The 27,397-nt window shown below is 38.1% G+C and overlaps 1 protein-coding gene across 12 annotated transcripts in view; it reads left to right on the top strand.

The window, feature by feature from the left end:
* The window catches only part of garnl3 (GTPase activating Rap/RanGAP domain like 3), a 99,757-nt gene that overhangs the window by 59,766 nt on the left and 12,594 nt on the right, over positions 1 to 27,397 (top strand). For 9 of the 12 annotated variants that reach the window (XM_078956227.1, XM_078956230.1, XM_078956226.1 and 6 more), the window contains 23 exons: positions 7,952 to 8,026; positions 8,775 to 8,874; positions 10,065 to 10,183; positions 10,729 to 10,793; positions 14,302 to 14,365; positions 14,511 to 14,537; positions 14,740 to 14,815; positions 16,163 to 16,261; positions 16,347 to 16,450; positions 17,955 to 18,063; positions 18,148 to 18,193; positions 18,294 to 18,400; positions 18,472 to 18,587; positions 18,925 to 19,047; positions 21,083 to 21,157; positions 22,694 to 22,808; positions 22,896 to 22,922; positions 23,015 to 23,119; positions 23,540 to 23,656; positions 25,484 to 25,641; positions 25,869 to 26,027; positions 26,368 to 26,434; positions 26,647 to 26,754. In XM_078956227.1, the coding sequence (XP_078812353.1) occupies positions 7,952 to 8,026; positions 8,775 to 8,874; positions 10,065 to 10,183; positions 10,729 to 10,793; positions 14,302 to 14,365; positions 14,511 to 14,537; positions 14,740 to 14,815; positions 16,163 to 16,261; positions 16,347 to 16,450; positions 17,955 to 18,063; positions 18,148 to 18,193; positions 18,294 to 18,400; positions 18,472 to 18,587; positions 18,925 to 19,047; positions 21,083 to 21,157; positions 22,694 to 22,808; positions 22,896 to 22,922; positions 23,015 to 23,119; positions 23,540 to 23,656; positions 25,484 to 25,641; positions 25,869 to 26,027; positions 26,368 to 26,434; positions 26,647 to 26,754 (2,161 nt within the window). The remainder of the gene's footprint in view (positions 1 to 7,951; positions 8,027 to 8,774; positions 8,875 to 10,064; positions 10,184 to 10,728; positions 10,794 to 14,301; positions 14,366 to 14,510; positions 14,538 to 14,739; positions 14,816 to 16,162; positions 16,262 to 16,346; positions 16,451 to 17,954; positions 18,064 to 18,147; positions 18,194 to 18,293; positions 18,401 to 18,471; positions 18,588 to 18,924; positions 19,048 to 21,082; positions 21,158 to 22,693; positions 22,809 to 22,895; positions 22,923 to 23,014; positions 23,120 to 23,539; positions 23,657 to 25,483; positions 25,642 to 25,868; positions 26,028 to 26,367; positions 26,435 to 26,646; positions 26,755 to 27,397) is intronic. The other 3 variants (XM_078956228.1, XM_011481537.4, XM_011481534.3) reach the window with 1 other exon arrangement.

The raw sequence follows: 27,397 nt of genomic DNA, 5'->3' as shown, positions 1-27,397 counted from the left end.
CAATTTAAAGTAACTTAGCAAACAGTTTTCCCCTTTTTGAACGCTTGTGTGGAACTCCTTGTTTCTAGATTTTGATATCTTATATAAGATTTCTTCTTTAGTAATGACTTACTGCATGGACAGATAACTTTACTGCTTTTAAGGGATTTTCTTCTTAAGCGTAGTGTTCTTTTCCTGTTTCTATGCTACCTCTTTGTGTTCACACAGGTGTTTGTGATGTACATATTATCACTTCAGACCCAAATATTGCTGTAAGTCTTTTGTGCAGCATAAAAATATTTAAATCTATAAAGGATCTCATTCGTCCCTGTTAATTCTGGAGTTTGGCTCCAAACGTCACTGCCAGCAGTTAGAGAGCATTAGAACCTACTCAAATGAGCAGCTCAATGTCTTCGGGGATATTTTTTTAAGTGCAGTTGCTCTATAGAATTGAAAACCTGTCAAGAACAAGAGGGAAAAAAATGAATAATAGAAAAAAAAGTGTTGCTTTCCAAGGAAATGTATCACATTTAGCTATTCACAACCTGGTAAATCCCATGTGAGATATTAGCCTAAGTTGAGTTAAACGTTGTCATATTATTCTAAATGACATATTTTAACTTTTTTTTTATTTAGATTTTGTTTGGCTAGCATTTTATGCATGACTTATAGACTGGCTCTTGTAACCAGCAGACTTAGGCTATGGTCACAATTCAGTGGTGTCATGTATCTGAATAAAAACTTTGGAATCAAAACATTATACAAATGATTTAATTCCCTTACAAGCACAAATGAAAAAAAATGATTGTATAAAAATTAAAAGGATTATAAGTGCCATTATGTTCCATTGTTCTCCTATTTATTCAGTCAAAATTGAAAGTATGTTATTATTAATAATTTACATGAGCAGGTTTTGCCCACCATGAGAACAAAAATGGCTTGTTTACATTTTTATTTAAATTTGAATAAGACTGAAAATATTATTTGCACATATTTATATAGAAACACAGTTTCCTACAGTTCCACCCCTGCTAACCCTGAACAGGATGTGTTAGGGAGGGAAAATGGACTGCTGGGTAGATATTTTCCGATGCATTGCACGTCTTTTGTGATGGTGATTGCACCAGGAGTGCTTGAAGTCACAGAGAAGCTTCAACTGTGCATTACATAATTTTTTTTTATGGAGAAAAAGATAAATGGGACTTTTATATTTAGAGCCAGAGGCGTCGATAGTCGCTCATCCCGTTTCCCATCTGGATGATTTGAATGAACATTCCGTTTAACAAAAAAGTTTAAAAATGGAAAGGAGGAAAAGGGAATAAAGAAGAGATTGCATTTTGGTAATTCCTCTTTTTGAACCTCTTTCCGTTTGAACTGAATGCTTCAATTTCATTTTCAAAAATCTCTTTTTTTTGTCTTTTGTCTCTTTTTCTCCATCATAACCCCCCCCCCCCTTTCTCTCTGCCTTTGCACCTGCCCCTCTCCCTTTCTCATGCTCTCCTTCCTCCTGCTCTGCTCCTCATTCTCTGTTTCCAGCCTTTCTGCAGGATTGTGAGAACGCTCTCATTAAGTCACAAAACTATTGCAGTCGAGAAAGTATTGATCGAGTTTTCTGACAAAGACCGCTACTTTATTCCTGGGACTTTATGTCATTTCCCAAAGTGGAAGCTAATAAAGCTGTTGCATAAGAAAGACTAATGTCTGTAAAGCTGCTCTTTTCCCAGGGGGGGTTATGCACTGGCTATTCGTCTTTTATTATTATCCTTTCTTCATTGCCATTACACATTACACATTTGCCCTGCTTTCACTCTGACCACGTCTTTCTGCCTCCTCTCTTCTGGCCATTATTCCTCTATCGCCCCCAGCACTAACAAGGTGTTTCATGGGTTGTTTGTTCAGACATAGAAGCCTGAAAGGGTCCCTCTATACCCCGCTGGCTCCTGCTAGCATCTGCGGGTCCACAGGGACTCGTTGGAGTGCAGCTTCCCCGTCTTTCCAACTCTTGGTTGGAAGTGATGGCTGTTCATGTGTGCGCCCACACAGCCTCCCCAGAGCACCCCATCTCTCCCCTCCAAAGCTTTTTCAATCTTTCTCCCCCAAATCCTATTTGCACCCTTCATAACAAACCCTCATCTGATGTTTCTTCTCAAGTGCAGCCGCATGCATACACCAGGGAGGCAGAGCACAGCTTTGTCCGACTGCGGCAGTGGTTTCCTCTCCATTATGCCGCTGCCGGACAGGTAATGTCGCTGGAGGCGAGAGAAATTGAGGGAGATGAAGTCCCTTGGCCTCGATATTTTGTTTTCCATTTTCTTGCAGGAGGCAAGAACAGGCGACAGCAGTAAATATGTTTGTTCTCAGACCCATTAATATGCGTCAGACAGGAGAAAGCGCTGCCGTTTCTGTTGCCACTCCAAAGGCGGATAATTATTTCACAGAAGCCTTTTTTTTTTATCAGAGTTTCACACCTGCAGTAAACATACTGAATTTACAGGTTCCTTGTACACAGTGAAGTTCACAAAGTAAACACAGCTTGCAAAACTTTTGTTTTTTACTGCCTGTATGACTGCACTTTTGTTTAGTGGCATTTAAATAGTAAAGTTTGGAAATTAATAATAATAAATAACACTTGTGATTTAGCTGTTTTGCAGCATATTTCAAACTGATTCATGTATCAAAAATCCTAAAATTAAAAGCAAAATTCACAAGTTGCTCAGTTTTCTAAATGACAACATTTAGAAAAAATTGAGTTAATTGATCTGTCTCTTGGGTTTAGTTTGACTGACTTTATTTGCTACCAGCTTAGACAGTTCTGTTTTAATATTTTCATTTTTGTGTGTCACAAGTGTTGTTTTTGGTTTTAGTTTAGCTGTAAAAGGAGATGTTTAGCACTGCGACTTTGAATAATGTAATGAAAGTAATACCTCTCTGGGCTGCGACAGCTTGCCATTAATTTGCAAGCACCAAAAGTCTCATTTGGTGAAGTTGGAATTTAAAAAAATATATAAAAACAAAATATTTAAAATGGATGCAATGGCCCCTGCGACCTGTGTTTGCTACCCTCATGCAGAAACAGCTGGGATAGACTCTGACCCCCATGGTCTCATCCTGTGACACATCCTGTGACACAGGATGAGACCGCTATAAAAAGGATTGATGGGAGTTTTAAAGTCCCATTCCGATCATCTGTTGATCTTTTTTAAAAAGTGTTCCCAGTAGTCATTTAATAATGTTTTTGCCGTTTATAGCCAAAATGAAAAACCTGTGTTGTTTTGTAGGCCACCATTTCTGCAAGGTGGCAGTGGTTTATTAGAAATTTGCCTCTGAGCAACCCCGCCCTCCCTTCCCGTCACCAATAACTGGGTTCTCTATCTACACACTCTGCTGATAGCTTACAGCCCCCTACCTCCTCCCCCCCAACCTAACATTGCGGGTGCAACAGATATGTCGAGCAATATTACGAATATAAAAAGATGTACATGGATCTATTTGTTTGCAAGTAGTTTTTCAAACAGCATTTTTTCGTTTGCCCCTGATTTACAATGGTTTGAATAAAGAAATATGATTTCTTTTGATTTCTAGTCAAATTGTCTTTATATGTTCCCTATCATCAGAAAAATACCACAAGAGTCCAGCTCCTCTTTTCAGAGATATGCACCTGCAATGTGTGCGCCTGGTTTATCAGATTTTTTTTCTTTTTAACCACTGGCACCTGGAGAGCTCAGTACTATTACGACAGATATGAACATTCTTACAGTTTGATATTTTTTTTCTACTCATGCAGTGATATTTAGTTTCCACAGTTGAAGCTGAGGGAAGTGTATTTTTATGAAACAACTCATTTCTTGTTTCTCTATATCTGAAATCAAATTTCTGCCAATTTTTTTTCCTACTATGATGTGGACAAATGTGACTTTTGAGCTCCTGATTTGATTGAAAGACAAAACACAAATCGATTATAGATTAAGCTTAGGTGTCAACAGGTCACGGTTAGGGTTCGAATTAGGTTGTAAAAGACCAATGGAAACCCATGAAATATTATAAGAATAGCCAGTATTTACAAATCCACCCAGAAACAGTTTATGATCTGACTGTTTTGTCAGAGAAAGGAACACCTTCACAGCCTTATGGTTTGTATTGTCTCATTATCTTGTTTGCTATTTTTGGAACCACTGGACATTTATTTTTTATTGCATTAGTTACGTTTGGATTTATTTGTCATCTACTGTTCTTTATGGAGTTGTCGTAACACATTAATTTTCCCATTGTGAGATCAATAAAGTTCTATTCTATTCTTCTATCTTACACTTTACTATATATTTTATATCTACTTTTATTTTTAAGCTTTTTCAGATTGCAAATGAACCATATACGGTATATAGGACATAAACAGAAAAGTCAAATAGATCACAAATTTTTATCGGGAGTGTAAAACTTTTAATGCAGGGATGTCTAGAATGTAGTCTCTGTTGTATGAGTGCGTTCTCATCACTCTTCCTGGTCACTGCACTGTCTGGCCTGGTAATGAGCTGCTGGAGAGGGCAGGGCACACCACCCACTCTTCCAGCTCATGAACACTGTGCTCTGCTTTTTCATACATGGTTTGGTACTGTTTATCAGACAAAGACTGTTGATTATTGGAATAGAAGTCTAATAAAGGAACTCTCAATGCATACCCACTTATTTTTTACTTTATTAGACAGTAGGTATTCCTTGGTGGGGTTTTTATAAGTGTTGAGGTTGGTTGCATTGAATACTATTTTGTTTTGTTCATCTTGCTTATATGACTTTCAGTTTCCTCAGATCCGTTTTTTAGCCAACTGGACAGTGTCTGCATGGTTGCACAACTGTTTATTTATTTATTTATTTATTTATTTGAAACATAGTGGCAAGAAAAAAAGCAAAGCATGACAGGCTATTGGGTCACAGAGTGAAGGGCAAAAAGACAGACAGACGGGTTGTAAATGCAGGAAGAAGGCCTGTTGCCAGGCAACAAATCATCAATCAGGAGGACAAATACGGGGGTTGAAAGTGATACGTGAATAGGAATATATTGTTTATGCAGATGTACATATGTTACAGATTAAACAAACAAAAAAAAACCCACATTTGCTATTTCAACATACTGGTAGATGTGACGGATCACCAAAGATAGAATACAAGTTTTTGTAGAGGTGAAACCAATACAAACCCATACTTATTTAAGCTGTGGTTTCCCAATATCTATTCTTTACTGTAAAACTAATCTATGACAGGGAAAATTTGAGATTACTTTACAATTTGTTTTTATATCTTTTTAGAAAAGATATGAAGAGCTATTTTATTTGCATGAATAAAAAACTAGTAAAAACTAGGGGGGAGCATTTGTGAAAACTTTAATTCACATCACTTAGAGAATCTAAAATCAAATTAGAATGTGGTCAGCAGAGACAAAACGATTTATGAGGCTATCAAACTTTTCCCATTGATCTATTACTTTGGCTTTCATAAAGTAGATGTTTACGTGCATTATTTTTCCTAAAATGACTAACTATTGATGGAAATACATTTAAATCCATATCCAAAGACTTTCGGGACATTTCTGTTGGCTTAAGAGCAGCACAGTTAATTTTGTAAATGTTCAATCTTAGGTAAATCTCCCCTGAGGAAAAGCTGATTTTCCCAGCAAACAGATGGCATCATTACTATGTTTGACAACAGCCTGGCAGCACGCCAAGAATTGTGTAAAATACTTTTAAGTTCTGTTGTTTATACTGACCTAAAATATAAAAAAATGTATAAAATTGCAAGGGATTTTTTATATAAGTTGTATTTTTATGTTTTATAACCCAAAAATGAATGATCATCTGCCAGTCTGTTGTCCATCTACTGCCACAACTTTGAAAGGCTTAAATTAACATTTGGACTGGGTCAAATTAATAGACTCTAGCTTTGCAATTACCAAAATGTTATGTTACGTTTACCAAAAAAAAAACCACATTTATTTTTCTGAAAATCCTTTCATGTCCTTTTTTTATGACGCTAACTAGAATACATTGTGTTCTTGTCCTCTGCCCCTTTTTTTCACTCACGAAAACCATTACTGTCCCATTTCCCTCTCTGGTGCTGTGGTGGCGGAGGTGAGTCAGCAAAACAGATAATTGGAGTGATAAGGTTCCTCGCTGAAGGTAGCTCCAACTCGGGAGAGTTCAGTGAGCAACAAGGACCTGAAACACATTTCCCAGTTTAGGGTTTGACACTAGAATTTAAATATGACTTCTATATCTAAAAAAAACATACTGAATGTTTGATGGAATTCTTAAGTTAAAAATGAGAAGAAACAAATTTCTACCTCACAAAAATCACTCCTGGCATTTGTGTCATGTAATGAAGAAATAAAAAACAGCTATGAAAATGTATATTTAAAGTTACTTGTAAGAAAAATTGCTTTGGTTTTCTAGCTATTTTCTACACACATTTATGGTGACAGAGCTAGTCAAGTGGCAAAACTACAATAGAAGTGAAGGAAGGAAGACTGATTTTGTCGCTGAAAGGCTTTGCATAACACAATAGCAGGTCGGTGTGAGTGCTTGCAGAGAAAACATTGTGTGCAGATGTTTTGATGCTCATCACAGGCCGCCGGCGTTCATCTGGATGAAAAGGCTGTCACAGACTCTGCTGTCCAGCGTCCACACAATCATACCCTCTCATATTGATCATTTCACAAATGCTTGGAGCTATTGGTATGATTTCATTGTCAGGTTAAAGATCTTTTTTTAAAATGTTCCCAGTTGTCTTTTATTTATGATTAAGCCATTTTTAGCCAACTTTTTTTTTTAAAGTCACTTTCTTAAACATGGTTTCTGCAGTAGTTCATTAGAAATTCACCCCTGAGTTGTGGGTGGAACCATCTTAGCAACTCCAACCCCCCCCCCCCCCCCCCCCTTCTTCCTTTACTTAGAGCTCTCTGTTTACCCTCCCTCCCACTAGCTTACAGTCCCTTACACCCCGAACCTAACATTACCAGTACATCAAAATGGCAACCAGGATTGAAGCCATCCAACCAAACAGTTTTGAGCCAGATGTCAACTTGGATGAGGAGATGTACAGCGAGCAGAGCAGGAAGCTTGTGGCCTCATTTTTTACATCACATGGAAGTTCAAATAAAGAAATGAAAGTCGAAAACACCCTGCCCTACTTTTTTTTTTTTTTTTTACAGTTTTGTTTTGAACGAAATTCGTTATCTCAAGATAACAAAATGAAGAATAAAGTGTAGCCTCGCCTTTTCCCTTTTCTGCACTGAGACGCCGAGACTTTACCTGTTTTAAGTTTCTGTATTTTGTGGTTAACAACAAAGACAGAAGAAGAAAGCACTCCCCAAAAGTTGTTTTTTTAGTCTGGGTTCTGTCATTGAACCTGTTTTCTGAGGTTTGGGGGAAATAAAGGGAGGGGGCTGGACTGTTCCATGAGAAGTAGATCCACTAATGCATACAAAAACAGTATGTTCTTCATCATCTCATTATCATGAGAAAAAATTCCGAAAGTTGGCTGTTTTTTGGCTTTTGTAGAAATCCAATTTTGAGTTGGATTTTTTAATATTTGTCCTCCATTATGAGAAAAATGTCACGAGAATAAACACAATTTTCATCAAAATGGGTCTTTAACAACATCTTTTAAAGACAAACTTCTAGATAACAGATGATTCCTTGAGCTTTGCTGTTTTATGTTGTTTCTTTAGAATTTCTGTGAATAGCTTCATCTGCAGAGGTTACTGTTTGAGCTGTTAAGCCAAAGTGTTTTTAACGAAATCACTAATTATCACTATTGATTAGTGATTATCAGATCACCAACAATGTTGTGGGATGTGTTGTTGTTGTCACATAGGAACTACTGTTTTGTCCACAAGCTCATCCAGCTTCTTTGTATTTATGAACTGTCTTCCACAAACAGATATAAAGATACTCAAATCTGTTTGTCTCTGTGTTCATCTCAGTTGATTTCCAGTGACGCAGACGGAGCCATTCAGAGAGCAGGACGCTTCAGGGTGGAGAATGGATCATCAGATGAGGTGTGTCCACTATAAAACATTTATGGGATCAAATTTTGAAGCACAAGACCGAAGAAACACATTTTTGTGATAAAAGTGTGGTAAAATGACACCCAAACAACAATAGCTGCACTTATGTTACAACAATTAGATTATGTCCCAAAAATGTCTGACCACAGTCATGATAGTAAATATTTCAAAACTGCAATGAGTACAAATTAAACTTTTATTCTTTATACCATATATTTCAGTTGCAAATTTATTTTGTTAATGTAGGACCATAATTTGCATAAAATGGTTAAAAAAAAAATCAAAAGTGACTCCAGTGTTGGTGACACAAAGTCTATAAACTCAAAAAAATGTCGAAACATCAACTAAAAAAACAGAGCTGAAGTCAATAGAGAAGTACACAAAGCAAAGAAACTTCAAAATAAAAAAATGTTAAAAAGCACAACATTGGACATATTTTTAAAAATAAAAAAACAATGTTTTGGACTATTTAGGATTATTTACTGGATTTAATAGGTATTTATTGTATTATTTATTTATTTTCTGAAGCAAACAAGCCATCTTTTTAGTCTTTCACAAACGTTTTATAATTTTATATTTATCATCTTTAACAAAATGACTAAATGAGGCAGCTCAAGTTCTGCTCTAACATTCCTGAATTCCTGCAGTGTCCCGCAGAGTCAAGTGGCGCTGTGTCTCGAGCATTGACCAACGCCATGACATTGCAGTGTGTGTCTTTGTGTGTGTGCGCCACCAACAGACTTCACCCTACACTCCAGGAAGCTGGAGGAGAACAGATGTCCATTTGGAGAATCCAGAGTACCACACCAGATGGTTTTTCAAATACTTTTTGGGAAAAGGTCAGTGCTGCTCTGTTCAAGCACAAAGGTAGTTTAAGGAGACAGATAACCATGAACGAGGTTAAGATGGAGGCTATTAGCCGAGGCTGCAGAAATCAAACATCCTCTAAATGTCTTCTCTGGTCCAGAGGAATCTTCTTATCTTTCAAAGACAGCCCCGTCGCCCTGCTGCACTGCTCTTCATTAAAGCTAAAACTTATTAGCATCCAGTCATTTTCCAAGTGGAAGCCTCCGCCTCTCTCTAATATCATGCAGCAGCCGGGGTGGAGGGGATGGGATATGGAACTACTACTGTAAGGTTTACTGTTAAAAATTCATCTGATATGTCCACTTCTGCAAAAATATATTTAGAATAAATCTGAATAAGCCTCGTGTTTTGTCAGAATTGCTGCATAAAATATTGAAGTGCTTCGAATCCTTTAAAAGGTTTAGAACCTAAAACGGATACAAATTTGGCACAAAACAATCCTGTTCTGCTGCACTCGTGGTGCACTGGCACATACCCTTTAAAGTGAGCCATGTCTCCATCATTTGGCTGGACCTGTTTGGACCACTGCTGAGCCACCTGTGCCTCACAGCCTGAACAGAGCTGGCTGCACGGCACGGCACACGACGAACCGGAGGCCGCCTCATGCGTGACAGAACACCGACAGTAACAGGAGGACTTCAGTCTCAGCTTCCTCCTGATTGAGTGTAGACACTTAAAAGTGTGTTTTTGATTCTCAAAGAACGAGGCTCAAGCTTTCACAGTTTAGAAAGTATCCGATTGCAGCACAGTCTTGTAAAGTAATTGCTTCCCCAAAGCATAAAAACAGAGCTAATGACAAATAAACAGGCCGGGAAAGCAGCTGGAGAAAGACAGTAGAACTGTGGAGTAAACACTCATTAGAGGAAGAGATGGTTTCAGACGAGGACAAAAACAGAGGCGGAAAAGATCTTGTGTCTAATTGGATTTGGATGACTGTACAGCATTGTTTCTGAAGATGTTGGCCTGTCAGCTGAAGAGGCAAAGAAGGGAATGTGTGACTGAATCTGGAAGAGCTGAATGATGGAGGGTCTAATGGCAGACTAAGGAGACATTTTTTAAACCAGAAACAAACGTAATTTCACCAGATTGAGTGAAAAAGTGAAAATAATTGAAGAAAACGTGTGAATGGATAACATTTATTTATTTTATTTTATGCCCTCAGTCCATCAGAACTATGTGGGTACCGATGCAGAGAAGAACCCTTTCTTTCTGTCCGTTGTTCTCTCGGATCAGAACAATCAGCGAGTCCCTCAGTATAGAGCCATCCTCTGGAGGAGATCGGTGAGTCTGCGGTCTGTTCGGCCCTAAAGCCAGCTGAAATGTTAAAGGATTCAAACTTTTAGCCTCCCTTTATTTTAAATTTGCCCTAAAAGGTTTTTACTTCTTCCTCTTTTTAAATAACCATGCACCTGTCGTTGCACGTGAGATGCCTGTTTATTGTGTTTGTTTGCTGTTTAGTGATTTAGTTACGCGAAGAAAAAGAAGATAGCTGAAATTTAATTTAGCCTTCAGCCTCGTCTGGAACCTGATTAGAGTGGTGCACCTCCGCTGTCTGATCACATTGATTTGTCTTGTTTCTGTCAGACTCTAACTGGTGCAATATGTTTGTGCTGCTGTTTGTGCAACAGACCAGATAGAAAACTTTTCCAACTTCTATCAAAGTTTACTTATTTGGTCTAAGTTACTTCTGGGATGTATTTAAATAGCGTTTCATCTTTGTAACTAAAATAAATCAATAATGAGGGTCATAACCTATCCTTAAAAAGGTTTCTTTTTGTTTGTGCTAAAGTGGTTAATGAGCCTAAGACCCGTTCTTGTCTTCTCAGGGCACGTTGAAGATCAGCCTCCCCTACAGCCCTACCAAAACACTATCAGTCAAGTCCATCCTCAGGTGAGGACTGCAGCCCGGAGACAGAAGCAGACAATTCATTACTTTTTGTGTGACTGATGCCGTTAGCTCATTCTTTTCTGATCATCCAGCGTTTCTGGGTGTTATTTAAGTCAGAGGCCAAAAACAAGGTCAAAACGACTTTTAAACTTCAGTTCTGGATCCTCTACAGGTTAAGTGTGCATTTGTCCTGTATAAATATTAGATGATTCAGTCTCTTTTGAACTAATTAAACAAATGCTGAAGTCTATTGCAAGTCTCCATTTCTGTTACCCCCCATACTCTACTTTAGTTTTAATACTCTTGAAAATAATAATACTTTTCATCTTCCTCCCTTTGGAGGCTGGGTATCAGCCTTAAAACTGCTGATCTCATAGGAAATCAGTCAATCTGCTCCCCTTTTACATCAAATATGAGCTCTGCCAAAACTGCATTTAAAAATGAAAGGATCTGCCCCATGTCAATATCTGGAGCTCTGTCCCCCTTCCATCAAAATCATTATTCTATCCCCCTCCTCTTACGTCAATGGGTTTTCTCGTTTTTGCCACAGTCTTCATCAGCCATCATTCTTAGACTATAGTAGGCAGCTAATCTTGTTAATTCTAAAGACGGGCATTTGACGTGTTTTAGCTCATGGTGTTCACACTGGACAAGCAGGGAGGGGCTTCTTCCTTTTTTTTTTTCTTGCTACTGTTTACTAATGCATGTCTGCCACCAGCAGTTGGAAGAAGTTTGGTGCAAATTTAGTGACTTTTGCTCTAGGTTGTTCTTTTACAGCTCTATTCCGATATATGAAAGACTTGGTGTTGTATAATTATTGCTAAATAATTTCTTTTCCCTGATCAATTTTCAAACAGTTGGCACTTCCGTGAATTACGTCATTACCAAATCCGAGTCCCTGATTCGTCATAGTTCGACCTGGTTTAAATTCTAACACATATTCAATGGACATGCACTTTGTAGGTAGAGTCCAAAAACTGGCATAGCTACGCTTGAACACGGGAATTTTAATTGCAGAAGCTGGAAATGCGCATTGACATAGACTTTTCACTGGACTGCTTGAACGCATGTTGCAGAGAACAGTGTGTGCTTGGCTTTGGTCACAAAACCCTTTTGCTAAACCCTCCATAACATGTTGACATTCTTCTTCGTGACATTTTTTCTTCCATCTATCTTTTTATTTTTATTTTTCGCTCACAGCAAACAGCTGCTGCGTAGCTCTCCTATTACATCTGTTTGGACTGAACTTATATGATCCTATTGTAGGTTTTCTTCTGCAGTTGTACCAGCAATCACAGATGTGATGAATATTCCACTGGTCCTTAGCGCAACCCCGACTGTTATGAAAAAATTGAGGTTATTCTACAAGACCCTGATTAAATTAAGAATTACTTAGGAGTTTCAATCATGTCTCAATAAGGGTTTTTCATAGAGTCATGGTAATTCTCATAAATCAGCTTCACCAAACCTCTTCCTTCTGCAATTTTTATTGGCTTCTCACATTCTAATGTTGATATTTAATTCCAATTTCCAATTGCTGTACAATTTATCACCTTGCACTTTTGCACTTGATTTGTCTTGTCTTTGTCATTTTCTCATGAATCTGTGAGGTTCAGCTGAACATCTTGAAAAACGCTCTTTCTTGCTCATCCACCACCAAATGTCTCTGAAACAAATCAGAGACTTTGATCATTTAAAACACTAAATCCACATTTCATCCCCTCCCATGTCTTTCTAGCAAGTACCAATGCATGCACAGTGGTACATTCCATAACGAAGCCTCACTTTTTGATCAACCAAAGGACCTCAAATAACAGCAAACCTCATTTACTGCTGCTGACAACCCACACAGGAAATGGTGACCTGGTTGTTTCTGACATAAACCTCTGGCTGTAGGTCTTCAGTTCAAATCCCAATACTGAGAGGAACTAACTGCAACTCAAAATATTGACAGGATTAGTCCCCTCCACTATGGTGCCCTCGAGCAAGTATTTTGACCCAAATTGCATTGTGTCAGTGGAGCTGCTAAGTCACCATATTTGTGGCTGTATTTGCTTCTATCTGAAACTGTAAGTAGGACATCTTTGACAAAGAGAGTTTGGTATCATTCCAAAAAAGTAGGTGAAAAATAGCTCCATAAACTTGTCACTGCTTTTTTCTTGCGCTTTTAGTGGCATATAACTGTCTGTTTTTGTTTTAAATTACCAACTAAAGCCAACCTCTCTGCTTTAGGCATCCTCTGAAAAGTAGCCTGTTCAGAAAACATCTTTCTCAGCCCAACGTTGCACTTCAGTCGAAGCTGAGCTTGTATTTGGTCATTTCGGCACATTTAGACAGATTTAGTGCCTTGCCACTTGGGTTTCATACCTTAACTGTGTTTCACTTGTAAGTCTCCTTGTTTAATGATCCTCAGATGAACAAATCCAAGCAACTAAATGGCTTGTCTTCCAGTGACTAATGTTATTGTTCACAAGTCCATCAGAAAAGCATTAGGGGAGAAAGTCTGGCAGGACTGAAAGGAGTGAAGCCACAGCTCTTCCAAAGTACAGAGATGTGCACTGTCTGTTAAAGATAAAGCTGATAAGTTTCTGGACTTACTTTAAATTGTGTTAAAAAATATATATTTTTGATAGTTTTGATTGAACAAATAGTAAGTATAGCAAGTTATTTTTTTCTATATTTAATGAAGAACTGATTTAATGACCTTCTCTGATCATCTTTTGATCTATTTTAAAAGTGTTCCCAGTCATCTTTTAATTTTATGCCCTTTTTGCCATCATTTTCGAACGTCCTTTTCTAGGACATAGTTTCTGCAGAGTGGCAGTAGTTCAATAGAAACTTGCCTCTAAATTGTGCAACAAAAAGGCATACATGGATCTATTTGTCTGCAAGTGGATGCATTGGAATAGAGCAGAGCAGGGGGCTTGTGGGTTCTATGTCACATAATCAAGATTTTTCAATGGCATTTTTTCATCTGCTCTTGATTCACACCAATTTGAAAAAATAATACTCAGAGCTCTGCAATTCCAAGCTTAATTTTCTTAATACATGTCTTCAATAATCAGGAAAATGGCAGAAGAACATTAAAAAAACAAACATCATTCTCATCAGAGTGGCTCCTCAAAGACATGAAAAGTGACTGATTGAAAGAATATTTTAGAACATATAAACCTGCCAAGTCTGGCATAATTTGTGTTTTGTGACAAAAAATGTTTCGTCCTATAGTAAATTATGTGGGTTTTTGTATCAGACATTGGGTTTCTTGTGGCAGATGTCGTGAGAGCTGTTGCAACAGGATATAAAGGAGGTGAATGGCCCAAATATAGTAAACTGTAAAGTCCTTAGGCTACACAGCTTTGCAGCTCAAATTCCAAATGAGTAGAAATGTAATAAGCTAGTTTAGAAAATCCCCATAACAAATGAGTCTTTTCTGCGTTAGGCTTCAGGCCATGTGTCTTCTACCAGCATCAAACTCCCCCATTTCTCTTGTGTTTTCTTGCTCCTCTTACAGTGCAATGAACATGGACAGGTTTGAGAGGGGCCCCAGGGAGATCATGAACCCAGAGATTCAGAAGGTGAGAATGACACCACAGACGTTCTTAGTGAAATACAGCAGAGGTCTGATCTGCAACACATAAACCATAATGTCCTCTAGCTGTGTCATCCTCGGATGTACTGTTGGTCAATGTGAATAATGGCCGTTATGTCGTCTTTTCCCAGGATCTGCTTGTGCTGGAAGAACAAGAGGTAGAAACAACTCATAAATCTCAGTTTCCTGCAATTATTTTTGAAGCATGTGCTATTCTAATAAGATTGCAACACCAATGATCATGTTTAATTCAACACTTTTAAATATTATTTTATAATGCATTTTGGTTGACATTTTGTTTGCATTTCTTTAAAGCCAAGTATAGATTATCTGTTGACTTGTGTGATCTAATGTTTATAGGGCTCTGTCAACTTTAAATTTGGTGTGCTGTATGCCAAAGATGGACAGCTCACAGATGACGAGATGTTTAGCAATGGTAACTTCTTTCACACTTTTCTTCCAGTTTTGACTTTTCTTAAGGCTGTGATACAGACAAAAGTCCATTGGAGCTCATTAGGAAGAAAAGTTAAGATAGCAGCAAAAGAACCTCACAAATACACTGCTTTTGGGGCTCCAAGAGTATTTGTTGTTTTAATACCGTTCTTCAACCTAATAAAGCCCGGTTGGATGGCTACTCTCTAAAAAATGAAGACATAAGTATGGCAAAATCACAAAAAAAGAGAAAGGTACAGTACAGTAAACTAATTGTGCAATTGAGCCCAGTGAGGTAAACTGATGACATCATCACCTGAAAGTCCCAAAAGATCAACTCCACCCCTGTTTAAAATCATAAACAGTCGAAGAGTTATGGTTGTTGAAAGAATATAAACACTGGAGATATGGCTCTGGTGTTAAAGGGTTAAGCAAGTTTGGAAACTAGGTGGAATTTATTTGTTTGCTGTATCAAGCAAAGAAATCCAACGTTACAAAAGTATATTTTTACAGAAAAACCATACAGTTTTTACACTAGTTTTAGGTAAAATTCTTAAAGTTATCCACACATAAGTTAAATAAGTGAACATCTAAAAGCTTTCAGGTGACTTAGTAGCTGCTTTCTGCCCCCTAAGTCTATATCAGAGGTGTCCAAGCTTTATGCATAGAGGGCCAGATTTGGTGAGGTGAAAATAATAGCCATTCAGCCTGACGTTCTTTGAGCCATTTTAATAGCATTTGAAGCAAATTAACTAATGAACAATTTATTGCAATTACATATTTTTCATTTCCTCACATAGAAAAAAAATTCATCTAAATATGTTTTTACCAAAATTACTGTCAATTTTTTGCAGCATTTTGTCCTTGTTTGCACGTCTCATCTGATTGACCCTTTTCTTATTGAACTTCTAGAAAACAGCCACAGTCTCTCGGCATATTAGACAGAAACTATTGTTTTGTATTTTACTGAAAAAGAAAGGAGCCAATTTCCACTTGTCCTGGAGGCGGTGGCCCTTATTGTCAACCTTTCTTTTCTTATTTTCAGTTGATATTTTAGACATGAGCTAGAAAGTGTTGCAGAAGGGTCACACGACCGTGTTGCCATGGCTTATTGTAATTTAGGCAACCACATCAAGAAATCCTACACACAGTTTTTAGAAAATGCTGGGGGCTGCATTATATTGATTTTTATGAAGAGTCTGCGGTCCGGTGGAAATTTGAATGTTTTGACATGCCTGATCTACATGCTAGTTAACCTAACCCATATGTAAAACATGCTTACTTTATGATTAGCAAAAAATGACCCAACCCACTATTTTAAAACTAAGTGAATTTTCTTTTATGTGTGTAGAGATGGGGAGTGAGAACTTTGAGAAGTTCCTAACTCTGCTGGGTGATACCATTACACTGCAGGGGTGGGCAGGATATCGCGGAGGATTAGACACCAAGAGTAAGACTGTTGACATTGTTGCATGATTTGAGATCATTTTAAATCTTTGTTTTAAATGTTTGTTGTGTGGTTTATTCATCTATAGATGACACTACAGGAATCAAGTCCATCTACACGGTTTATCAAGGCCATGAGCTCATGTTTCATGTGTCCACCATGTTACCTTACTCTAAAGAGAACAAACAGCAGGTATGTTTCTCAGAAAACACACATAATAATACAAGGAGCGCAGTTTCTTCACTTCAAAAAAGAGGTGAGAGGAAAAAAAGGACGCCAATGTTCTTCTTTACCTCACAAACATTAGCAGATTCAATGTAAAAGGGTCTTCACAAATCTGACACGTAATTGAATTTGTTTTGAAGAGCAAACACTCCTAAAGGTCGATTATGAGGAACAGTCTATGCTCGGGCTGCATCTCGCTTTGTCGCACGATTCTCTCCTACTTGTCCAGAAAGAAGTGCATTGATAAAAAATATCTCATCAGCTAATTTTTGTATTTTATTATTTTTTGCAGTAGCTATGTTCACTTCTGACTGCACTGAGCATGAAGGAAATGCCATTCAACAGTGAACAAAACATACAGAATGTTATCTAACACATTTCTTAATTTTCTAATTTGCATTGGACATTTTGGCTAGATTAAAGTTTCATGAAAATCTATTACATTTTTTAATATATTTTACGTCTAATTTGAATGATTTTATCCTTTCAGTTGGAATTTTTTAAATAAATTTAATCTTTCCTGTTTTTTTAGTCAAAGGTGTTATAGTAGTAGGTTTAAAGGCTGTCATCTGGACTTGGTTTTTAAACTTGAAGATGTTTCACCTCTTATCCAAAAGGCTTTGTCAATTCTGAAATAGCTGGTAAAAGAGCTGGTTTATATGTGCTCATGGGGGAGGAGTCAGACCTGAAACTGTGTAGTATTGTCTACTTAGACTCACATATAAACCAGCATATCAGCACATATAAACCAGCTCTTTTACCAGCTATTTCAGAATTGACAAAGCCTTTTGGATAAGAGGTGAAACATCTTCAAGTTTAAAAACCAAGTCCAGATGACAGCCTCTAAACCTACTACTATGATGGAATCTACCTGGATGAATGAGAGTCTTCATAGACATGTTTAAAGCTGTTAGAGAAACAATTAAATATGTAGCTCCTATAATTTTATTTATTCATTTTTTGCTGCATCCCTGTTTTTCCCCCCTAAACCTTATGTCTTTTTGTAGAACCACTGAGTCCAGATAAATGGAAACAGGCGGAAAATCTTAGGTTTGAATGACAGCAGCAGTTGCATCTGCTTTTCTCAAATACACAGTTTGATGCTTCAGACCAGCAAAGTGGGGAAAAAAAGCATTTATAGAATGACAAAAGAAAGGAAATCAAGGGATTTTCTCTCCTATTGGACTTCCTCTGCTTTTAAATTTATTTTATTTTATTTCCAATTCTTCCTTATGCTACAAAGATTCTCTTTGTTGCATTGTCCTGTCATTCCATTCAAATCCTGCAGTCAAATCTATAATGGGTTAAGGATCATCACTTTTTATGGTTTCTTCTGAACATTAACCTGTAATACTTCAAATTGGGTATTTTTCATTTCCTATAAGCAGCTATTGGAAAAATACTAAATGTTTGGCGATCTCAGATAAAATTCTCCATTCTTAGCTAAAACTGGTCTTGCTCCCTATGGCAGGTGGAGAGAAAGAGGCACATTGGAAACGACATTGTTACCATAGTATTCCAGGAGGGAGATGACACGTCGTCAACCTTCAAACCCTCGATGATCAGATCGCACTTCACCCGTATCCTTCATGCCGGCCCATGATAGTCACTGAGCAAGAGATCGGGAGATGTTTTTCAAATACCTCCTTAACTTTTCCTCTCAGATATCTTTGCATTAGTTAAATATAATAGCCAGAATGACAGTTACAGGTGAGTTTTAACTCCTAAGAATTCTCTATTCAAAGAAAAGAACACATTTGCTCCATTCCTGAGGACCTGTAGGTGTAGAAACATCTGCTGTCTGCCACAGGTTGAAGATTTTCTCAGAAGAGAGCGTGCCTCTGTTTGGACCCCCTCTCCCATCTCAACCTGTATTTACTGATCACCAAGAATTCAGGGACTTTTTACTAGTCAAGTGTAAGAAAACTTTCATGAACTATAACATTTATGCTGATAATTATTCCTCAATTAGGCTTTTTTTTTTCCAGTAATCAATGGAGAAAAAGCCACACTGGAGACGCCAACGTTTGCGCAGAAGCGTCAGCGGACTCTTGACATGTTGATCCGCTCTCTTTACCAGGACCTAACTCCTGACCTGCACAAGGTAACATATCTGAGCACATAACTTCTGTAGAGACAGATTTTGGGAGTTTGTTGTGCTGTATTTCAATGCATTCCTTGGCTTTGCCTCTGCATACTGCACCACACCGACAGGAAAACCCTGCAAAGCTGACTTTTCCAGCAGAGCACCTTCTGCTCACATCATTTTAAAAATTCTCCTGCTTTTTCTTTCAGTTTTCTCTCCAAAGGCGCTTCTTATAGTTCAAGCTGTGTTTGGCTGTTGCTTTCACCCCCTGCTGTGGCCACTCTCTAAGACCCTTTCTGTGCTTTCTCTTTTTGCGTGTGTGTGTGTGTGTTGCATTTCCTTTTTCCGCATTTAGGTTCCCTTCTCTCCCCAGAACATGTTGAACCGGCGGTCCTTTAGCGACGTGCTGCCGGAGTCTCCAAAGTCGGCACGGAAAAAGGAGGAGGCGCGGCAGGCGGAATTTGTTCGAATAGGGCAGGTAAACACATACAGATACCTGCAGATACAAGTGTGCGCACTGCACACACATCCAACACTGCAGCAAACATGTCACCAAACGCCACTGAACATCCAAACCCTACTGCTGTCAACACGGGTGGTTGAGATTAAAACCTGTTAAAGTATGCGCCCCATAATTAGAAATATTTTTGAATGCCTATTTAATTTGATTATTTATATGTCTGGTTTTATTAAAACTATAAAATGAATTAACTCAGTAGGGGTGGGATTATGTAAGCTAAATAAGCAAGAAATCAGGTTCTACATGACTTTAGTTAATGATCACTATATTTAAGTACGCAAATGTGATTTGAGTGTCTTTTTGTTTGTTTTATTTTTTGTTTTGTTTTATCTATGCATGTCATCATTTCTGTAATAAGTTTGATAAATCTGTGTAAATACTTTATTGCTCTGACTACAATGCTTTAAATAAATTGATCAAATCAAAATCTTGCCAATAAATTCTTGACATATCCTCAATAGAACTAATAAAAAAAATTTGAATAATTTGAAAATGATGGCAGTTATGATTATGCTGTTTTCAGCTATAATCAACATTTTCGAAGACATAATTTCTGCAGAGCGGCATGAGTTCCGAGAAATTCACCTCTGAGTTGTGGGGATGGTCACATAGAGCAACCCCGCCCCCTTTTCCTCCTCGTTGTGAAGCAGAGCAGGGAGCTTGTGGCACGACCACAGTAGTCACAAATATAGTTTTTTTTTTTTTTACAAGTTTCTTTTTTTTTACCCTACTTTTTACCATAGTTAGAGTATGACACACTTTGTAACACTATGGCCAAATGGGGGTCACTTTCCTCAAAAACTGCTTCTGATGTGTGAATGCATCAGTGGTCACTGCCAGCTTACAACACGAAAGTTCTTTCAGTTCGGTCATCATAATTTGCATTGCAGAGGGAGAAATAAATCCAACATGTAAAGCACCTTGAAAAAAAGAAGTATTTTTAATTTATACTGTCTGCAATTAAATTAGTCAAGTTTCTCAAAACAACAAAAAACTCTTTTGGAGCCTGCTTTTTCTTGAAAGAAGTGAATGAATTGCTTGACAGGCAGCTGACTAAACAAAGCATCCTCCAGAGAGAGGTTAAAGACTGAATAAAATTAGAATTTTTTGTCCGTCAAGTTTCCCCTGACATTTTGGAAATAATTTGTTTTTTTTCGCATGGTTAGCTGATTAAAAGGACTTTTTTTATGGCTGCTAAAACCTGATTAGTTTTGTGTTTGTTGCAACTTTGTCTCCATTCTCCTGACTATAAATCATGACCAAAACAGGTTTTAACCATAAAAGTTCCACTACTTATTAGGTAAAGAAAATCTCCAAACATAATCTCAAGAGGGTCAACGACTAAAAGCTAAGACAATGCTATGTTTAGTTGCCTCACAGCAAGAAAGGCTGCATTTGTTGTGTCAGTTTTGACACATTTTGCTCCCTAACTGTATATATCTTGTAGTTAATTTTCCCCAGCCACAAAACCTAATAGTCTTTGTAGGTTTGATCATATTTTTATGGGTGTTTTCTAAACAGTGGCACATTGCTGAAGCTCCCAACAGTTGGTTTGTGCGGGTTTTTATTATCTCCAGATTGGCTGTTTATGCAGACATGTGAGTGGTTATGGCTGACAGTGCAGCTTGAGTTGGCAGTGTTCAATGTTCTGATCAGATGGGCGCTACTTTATCATTCCCACAAACTGCTCGGTGCTTAAATTCTTCATTTTCTGGTTGTTATGAGGGCCTACCTGTGAAATTCCTGAGACTCGCATTTATTGCTGCATATCAGTTAAATTGATTTTAAGCAAATTTGGGGTCTGGAATCAGCATTTTTAACATCATTTTCAAAATTTCTGATCAGTAATGTCATTGAAAAATGATCAAAAATGTTTCTTTCCAATAAATAATGGGAATAAATTAAAAAAAGAATGCATCCGCAGATTTTCTTGCATCAGTGTTTTTCACTCAAATCAAGTGATTTTATTTGATGTCCAATTTTTTTCATTTAGGCTCTGAAACTGAAGACCATCGTAAGAGGAGATGCACCCACAAGCCTCGTCACCACGGGGCTCTGCAGAAAAGAGGTACTGACCACAAAAAGTTTATTCAACATATTTAAAGAAATAGTTTAAAAAGTTACTGGCTTTTGGAATGTAAACCCTTGTCTTATTCATGACTTAAATGTTCTTTTCTTTGAATTAATTTTGTTCATGAAAAGTATTAAAAATGAATCGGTTAGTTCAAAACGGGTCCAAGTCCACAATTCGTTCTATGGTCTTCAAGGGAAAAGCTATCTGATTATGTGCAAAAATGTCTCAAGTCCGTTGTAATCTTGACATTTAAAATGCATTAAGTGCAAAATTCCCTGACCTGGACTTCTGTTGCATGGGTTTTGCTTTATCCCATAGATGGCAGGACTAGTTATCCAATATGGCAGCGCCCTTGTTTAATTCAAGAAGGGCCCAAGTCCAGAGACTTTAGTTTGCTAGTCCTCTGAAATTATAAAAGTAAGGTGCTTCATATTGAAGGATTTGTAAGATATGAACTGGTGCTCAATCTGGGTAAAGTATTCATCATTTGGTGTTGCCTCCCTTTAAGCTATGCAATTTAAATCATTTCCTGGAAAAACAAACCTCTTGGACTTGGGCCCTTTTTGAACCAACCGATTGAAATTGATAAGACACCAGATATGCATTTAGATTTTCTGTTCAATTTAATTTAGGATTTTTGTCAAAATTGACTGTCTTCCCCTGTTTTCATCTTGTTTAAAGATGAAAACATTAATAAGGATTGTAAAGTTACTGTCAGCCTAGACTGAGGCAAGAAAATTAAGTTAATAGGAACTAATTTGACTTGAAATTGCATAAAATTCATGGTCAGAGCCCAATTTCATGGTGCTTACATTTGCTTCACACATTATGGGCATACAGTACTTTCTGACATGATCCATAAAATTCCACTTATAGGTCCATCCACTTACCAATCAGAAAAACCACAGCCCTAATAATGCATTAATGAGCTCTAACATACCGAAATAGGGGGTGGGGTTGGTTCACACGTATGTTCTCCCACAACATGAGAGAAAAGCTTTGAAGAACTCCTGAAATCTTTTTTGAGAAATTTTGGAAACGTCCCTTATGTTTTGTTGGGAGCCGTCTCAACCAAACGCAACTATCTAAGTTGTAACAAAAATGGAAAATGTTATAACTTTGTCAATGTCAAATAATCCAGAATCTTTGTCACTCATCTGGACACTAGTTTCTTTCGACAATTATTTTTTATGTCCCCCTGTTCTCAGAAGTTCAATGTTTCCCTTCTTATTTCCCCAAAACAATTTTATAATCTATAGGTGGGATACGTTTTATTTTATTTGTCTACAAAACCAAAAACTCTAAGTGCATATTACATGTCACAGAGTCACCTGGGTAATGGTTGAAACTGTTTTATGGTACGTGTTTAAAAATTCATCTTTAAAATCTGCAGGTCAGTGTATCCCTTAGCCGTTTCCTTTTACCCTCAAATCTGGGCTCGATAGTCAGACTTTTCATTCACCCACTTTACCTGAAAGCTAAAAAGGAAAACATTCTGGTTTCTCTGTGCATATTGTCTGTATTCTGCAGCCATGGGAGTCCCAATCTTTCTGCAGTACATTCCCTTATGAGATTGTGTGCGCTGACTCATGGGGTCAGTCTCTGCTGGTCGCCACTGACACAGCAGGAGTTGTGCTCCTGGAAGGTGAGATTCCTCCAAAAATAGTATTTTTTACCTACATTTTGCTTGAACCTGCGTTGCTACATATGCGTTCATTCCTTCCAATTTCAGGTCCTGATCCCGCTCTGACCAGTGCTGGTGAGTCTCGTTTTTTTTCTCCAAAAAATGAGTTGCATATTTCCTAGATTTTGCTTTTCATCTGATAACATAATTGGTGCCTTGCATTTCAGAGACGCAGACTCTTCCTCCGGTGCCGGTGTTTGATAAAACAATGGCGGTGAAGCAGATGCACGTTCTCGAGCCTCAAGACCTGTTGATCACCAGAGCTGATAAAGGTAAACCTGCACACCAGAGACTGCCTACCTCTGTTCTTTCCTTTCATTATATTCCCACTTGAATCAAAACAGGCACTTAAAGACCACCATCTTTCTCATTATGCTCCTAATTAATCTCTGTCATCTCTCTGTGTTTTTTAATTTGTACTCACTGCATCCTGCAGTCCAATGAGCACATTGATCTGTGGCTGTGATCTGCAGAAACACATGTGGAGACAGATCCCTGCCACAATTTACAAAAAAAAAAAATGCCTGGAAAGACCTCCAAAACCTTATAGGCACTTTGTGTTGTTTCTTTAAGTGGGTGCAGTCGTTGTGTATCCAAGTCGTGAAAAAGCTGCAGATGCTTAAAGCCCGAATGAGACAAATACAGAGTAATCTTTATCAAAAAAACACCAGAGGCGCTTGTTTTGTTTCCAGGAAAGGACGCTCGGCTTTACGTGTTCAAACTCGGCACAATCAAGAGAAGCCTGGAGGAAAAGCAGCTCATCAGGGGCAAATGTGACTGCAGGGAGAACAAGCTGGAGAAAACAAAAGGTACAGCTTTGAGAAGCTAAGCTGACAGTAAGCAAGAAACATGGCTTTTACTCATAGAAATGCCCTACAATAATGAGATCATTAGTTAGCATAATCTTTGTTGGAATGAAAGTCGGGTAAAAAGATCTTATTCTGAAAAGTGAGACTGCATTTATCTTATTTGGGTGAGTCATGCAGTCTTTTCTATCTCATAAATTTGCCTCATACTTTGGTCTTCTTCAATGAGTGAATATTTTTAATGAAAAATGAAAGTAATTAAGGAATTACCCACAAGGTTTATATTGATGTCTGGCTTCACACAAACTTTAGACAAACTGACAGACATGAATTACAACCACCTCACCTCACATTAAAACGCAGAAATTCACTGGTTGGATCATTTATTTATATAAGGAACATGTTCCACAGATGTTCCTCCATCATTCCAGCATTATATTTTTTCACTTGTTCTGGGGTTTAAGCCTACACCAGTGAGTCATAAAGATGATTTACCAGACTAAAGTAAATACCTTTATTTTACGTCATTTTTACTGCAGAAAACATGATTTTTTTAGGTAGTACTTTACACAAAAAATATTTCTGTTTTAAGTTAATTTTATTTTACAATAATCTGATTGTGATTACGTTTATTTTCATAGTTCATGAGAATAAAGGTTCTTCCTGCACTACAGGCACAGAGGAACCCTTTACAAAAAACAGTATACAAATATTGATTTAGACACAATAAAACTGTATGAATTAGCTGAAAGACCCACTCCAATTAAAAATTGCTTGCTGTTCTTGTGGCATTTTTCTTATTTAAAAATGAATTTCTGAGTACATCTTTATTCAAATCATTGTGAATCAGCAGCGGGGGGAAAAATACAGTTTAAAAAAGGTTGTATTTGTGACGTAGAAAATACTCTGGGTGGGACACAAGCTTCCTGCTCCATCCCACTGGGATACATTTGTAGACGTCTCTGTTTTCCTGGACTGAATTGGCAGGCAAAGAAAACTGTAAATTGGATAGCTCCAATTTTTGTTGCACCGGTAATTTTAGGTCGGGGTTGTAAGGGGGTGTAACCTGGCGGGAGACCGGGTAAACCTATGGGCGATGGGAAAGGGGGTGGGTTTGCTCCCCTCCAACAGTCCTGTCAACAACACAGAAGCATATTTCTGATGAACATCTGCTGCACTGCAGAAACGACTGCATAATCATAATTAAAAGGCCTCTGGGAACACTTTTATAATAGATCAAAAGATGATCGGAGTGGGTCTTTCATGTTATAGAAAGATGGTAAATGGGAAAAGACTTTAAAAAAAGACCAAATTTAACGGGTCAGAGGGCTGTTATGGAGGCCAGAAACAGGGTTTGCCACAAGATAGAGGATCACAGACATTTGAGTCAGCGGTGACCAAGAAAGGGCAGGAAAGATCTATAGCTCCAGGACCTGAGACCATGGCAGCTTCTTGATGATGCACAGCTAGCTTAACGAGGAGTTGGAAACCCCTGATCCAGAGTGGGCTGTGAGGGTTCAGATATTTAGAAAAAAAACACATCTCCCAAAAAAAAAACGGTCTCCATATCCAGAAAGTCATTGTAGAAATGGGAGTAAGGATCATTTTTAGCTTTCCTAGTTAACAGAGATGTCAAGTGGTTTGCAATGACAGCTCTGAGAAGGCGTTCTGTAGCCAAACCTGAAATTCTTTTAAGCTGAAGAAAGTGTTGGCATGCTATGGCTTTGTGAGGATAAAAACGTCGACAGACGGCATTGCGGCATAGCCCACATGTAATGAATTCCGCTTTCAATCTTTCCCCATCCCTCCTCCCCTTCTCCTGTGGCTCAGGTTGTCATTTGTACTCTATCAACACCCACCATGGCTCAGAGCTGAGAATAGTAGCAGCCATCAGAACCAAACTTCTCCTTATTACCAGGAAGCATCCACGTTTCAGCGCTGTTGCCTCTGGAGCCGACTCCCCGGTGGAGGAGTTTCAGTACATACGGGTACGGCAGACTCCACACCCATGAGGAAAGACTGTTGTTTCTTTTTAGAATGAAAAAACAAAACATTTTTTTAATAAATACATTTAATTCCGAATGAAGACATTCTAAAAATATCATTGCAGTGACATAAATCTATTAAATGGAACATTTCTTGGGATTTCTTTAGAATCCTGAGGATGACAGACTGCCTTAATAAGAGCCCTAACATCAAGCCTCCTCCCCCTCAGGAGATCTGTCTGTGTGACCCGCCGGTGGTGATGGCGCTGGTGGATGGTCCGACGGGGGAGAACGACAACATGATTTGTGTGGCCTATAAACACCAGTTTGACCTGATCAATGAGAGCACTGGGGATGCTTACCGGCTGCATCATGTAGACGCCAACAAGGTGAGATCCTCTTCTCCTCTGTGGAGTTCTAGGTGACGTTTATTGACGCTGTGACCTATGGCCAGTCCAGATGGTTGCTGTGTTTACCTGCTGGTTTCTGTTCTGCCCCAGTGAAATCACTGGGCTGTCAGTCACAGCCACCAGCTGACGGGGAGGTACAACAGAACAGCTGCTCAAATATTAGCCCAGATAAATAACAAACTGCTGTTGACATCTTGTACATCTCTTAGGTTAGCTTAAGGCTGTGTGACCTGACATTATTTTTAAGATCTTTTTCTCATGTCTGACCTTTGGATCAAGATGACATTCTCTCCTTAAAGTGACTTGACTTTGCCTGCAGGTGAACTTTGTGGCAGCCATCGACGTGTATGAAGACGGGGAGGCAGGTCTGCTGCTGTGTTACAACTGTGAGTTCGCCTTTAACTTTTAGCATTTCCGATGTTACACAGTGGGATTCAGGCCTGTCAGAGCTGTTTTCCTCTAAAAATCACAGCCACAAAGACTGAGTCACAGAGATTTTCCTTCAGACTTGCATTTAAAGAGCATTTCAGTTTCAAGCAGACACAAAGGATATTCAAAGAATTCCATCTGATACTTGATGTTGCTTTTTTTTCTCCAGATATTTGTCATTATAAGAAAGTTTGTCCGTTCAACGGCTCCACACCGATGATGCAGTCCAACACCCCAGACTTCCACTTCAGCTGGAACCAGATGCCCAATGCTATTGGTAGGTTGCTATGGCAGCAACAGTCTGGCCCCACCCTGGTCAAGCCGACAGCCTGGCTGGAGCTTGCGGTTACCGTGGAAACAGCATGTGCGACCGCAAGCATCCAGCTGGCCTGTGTGGCTATGTGTGTGTGTGTTTCTGTGGATGTTGTTATTAGCGCAGAGGGTGACGCATAGAATCTGTTACCTGACCCCAGTTGGCGATAAAAACACTTTATGCTTTTTATTTTGGTTTTACCTTTTTCTTTCCCTTAGGAATAAATATAATAAATTTCAAATATAACACAAATGAGTAAAGATCAAAAGAAGACAAACAGCTACAATAATAATATTAAATGTTAAATAATTAAGTAAGTTAATAATTTTTTAGAAAGTAAAAAAAAAACTTTTCAAATATGTTGCTATATTTGATCTGGATCGTAAGAATCAGTTTTTCTTAATTAATTATATATATAAATAAGTTAATTTTTAAATGAATGTGAATCAGACCAAAATCTATGATTATTTTCAAATTTAGAGGACAAGTGAGTTGTAAAGCTAAGAAAGATCTTTCAAAATATTGCTCAAAGAGGTATTTGATAAATGCTGTAAATAAGGCATGTCCAAAGTCTGGCCCATAGGCCAGATGTGGCCCACATGCAAAT

Source organism: Oryzias latipes, chromosome 12 (genome assembly GCF_053564925.1).
Source record: "Oryzias latipes strain Hd-rR chromosome 12, Olatipes_Hd-rR_3.1".
Taxonomy (NCBI): Eukaryota; Metazoa; Chordata; class Actinopteri; order Beloniformes; family Adrianichthyidae; genus Oryzias; species Oryzias latipes.
The sequence above is the reverse complement of the archived record's forward strand: the minus strand, read 5'-3'. Positions and strand labels throughout refer to the sequence as shown.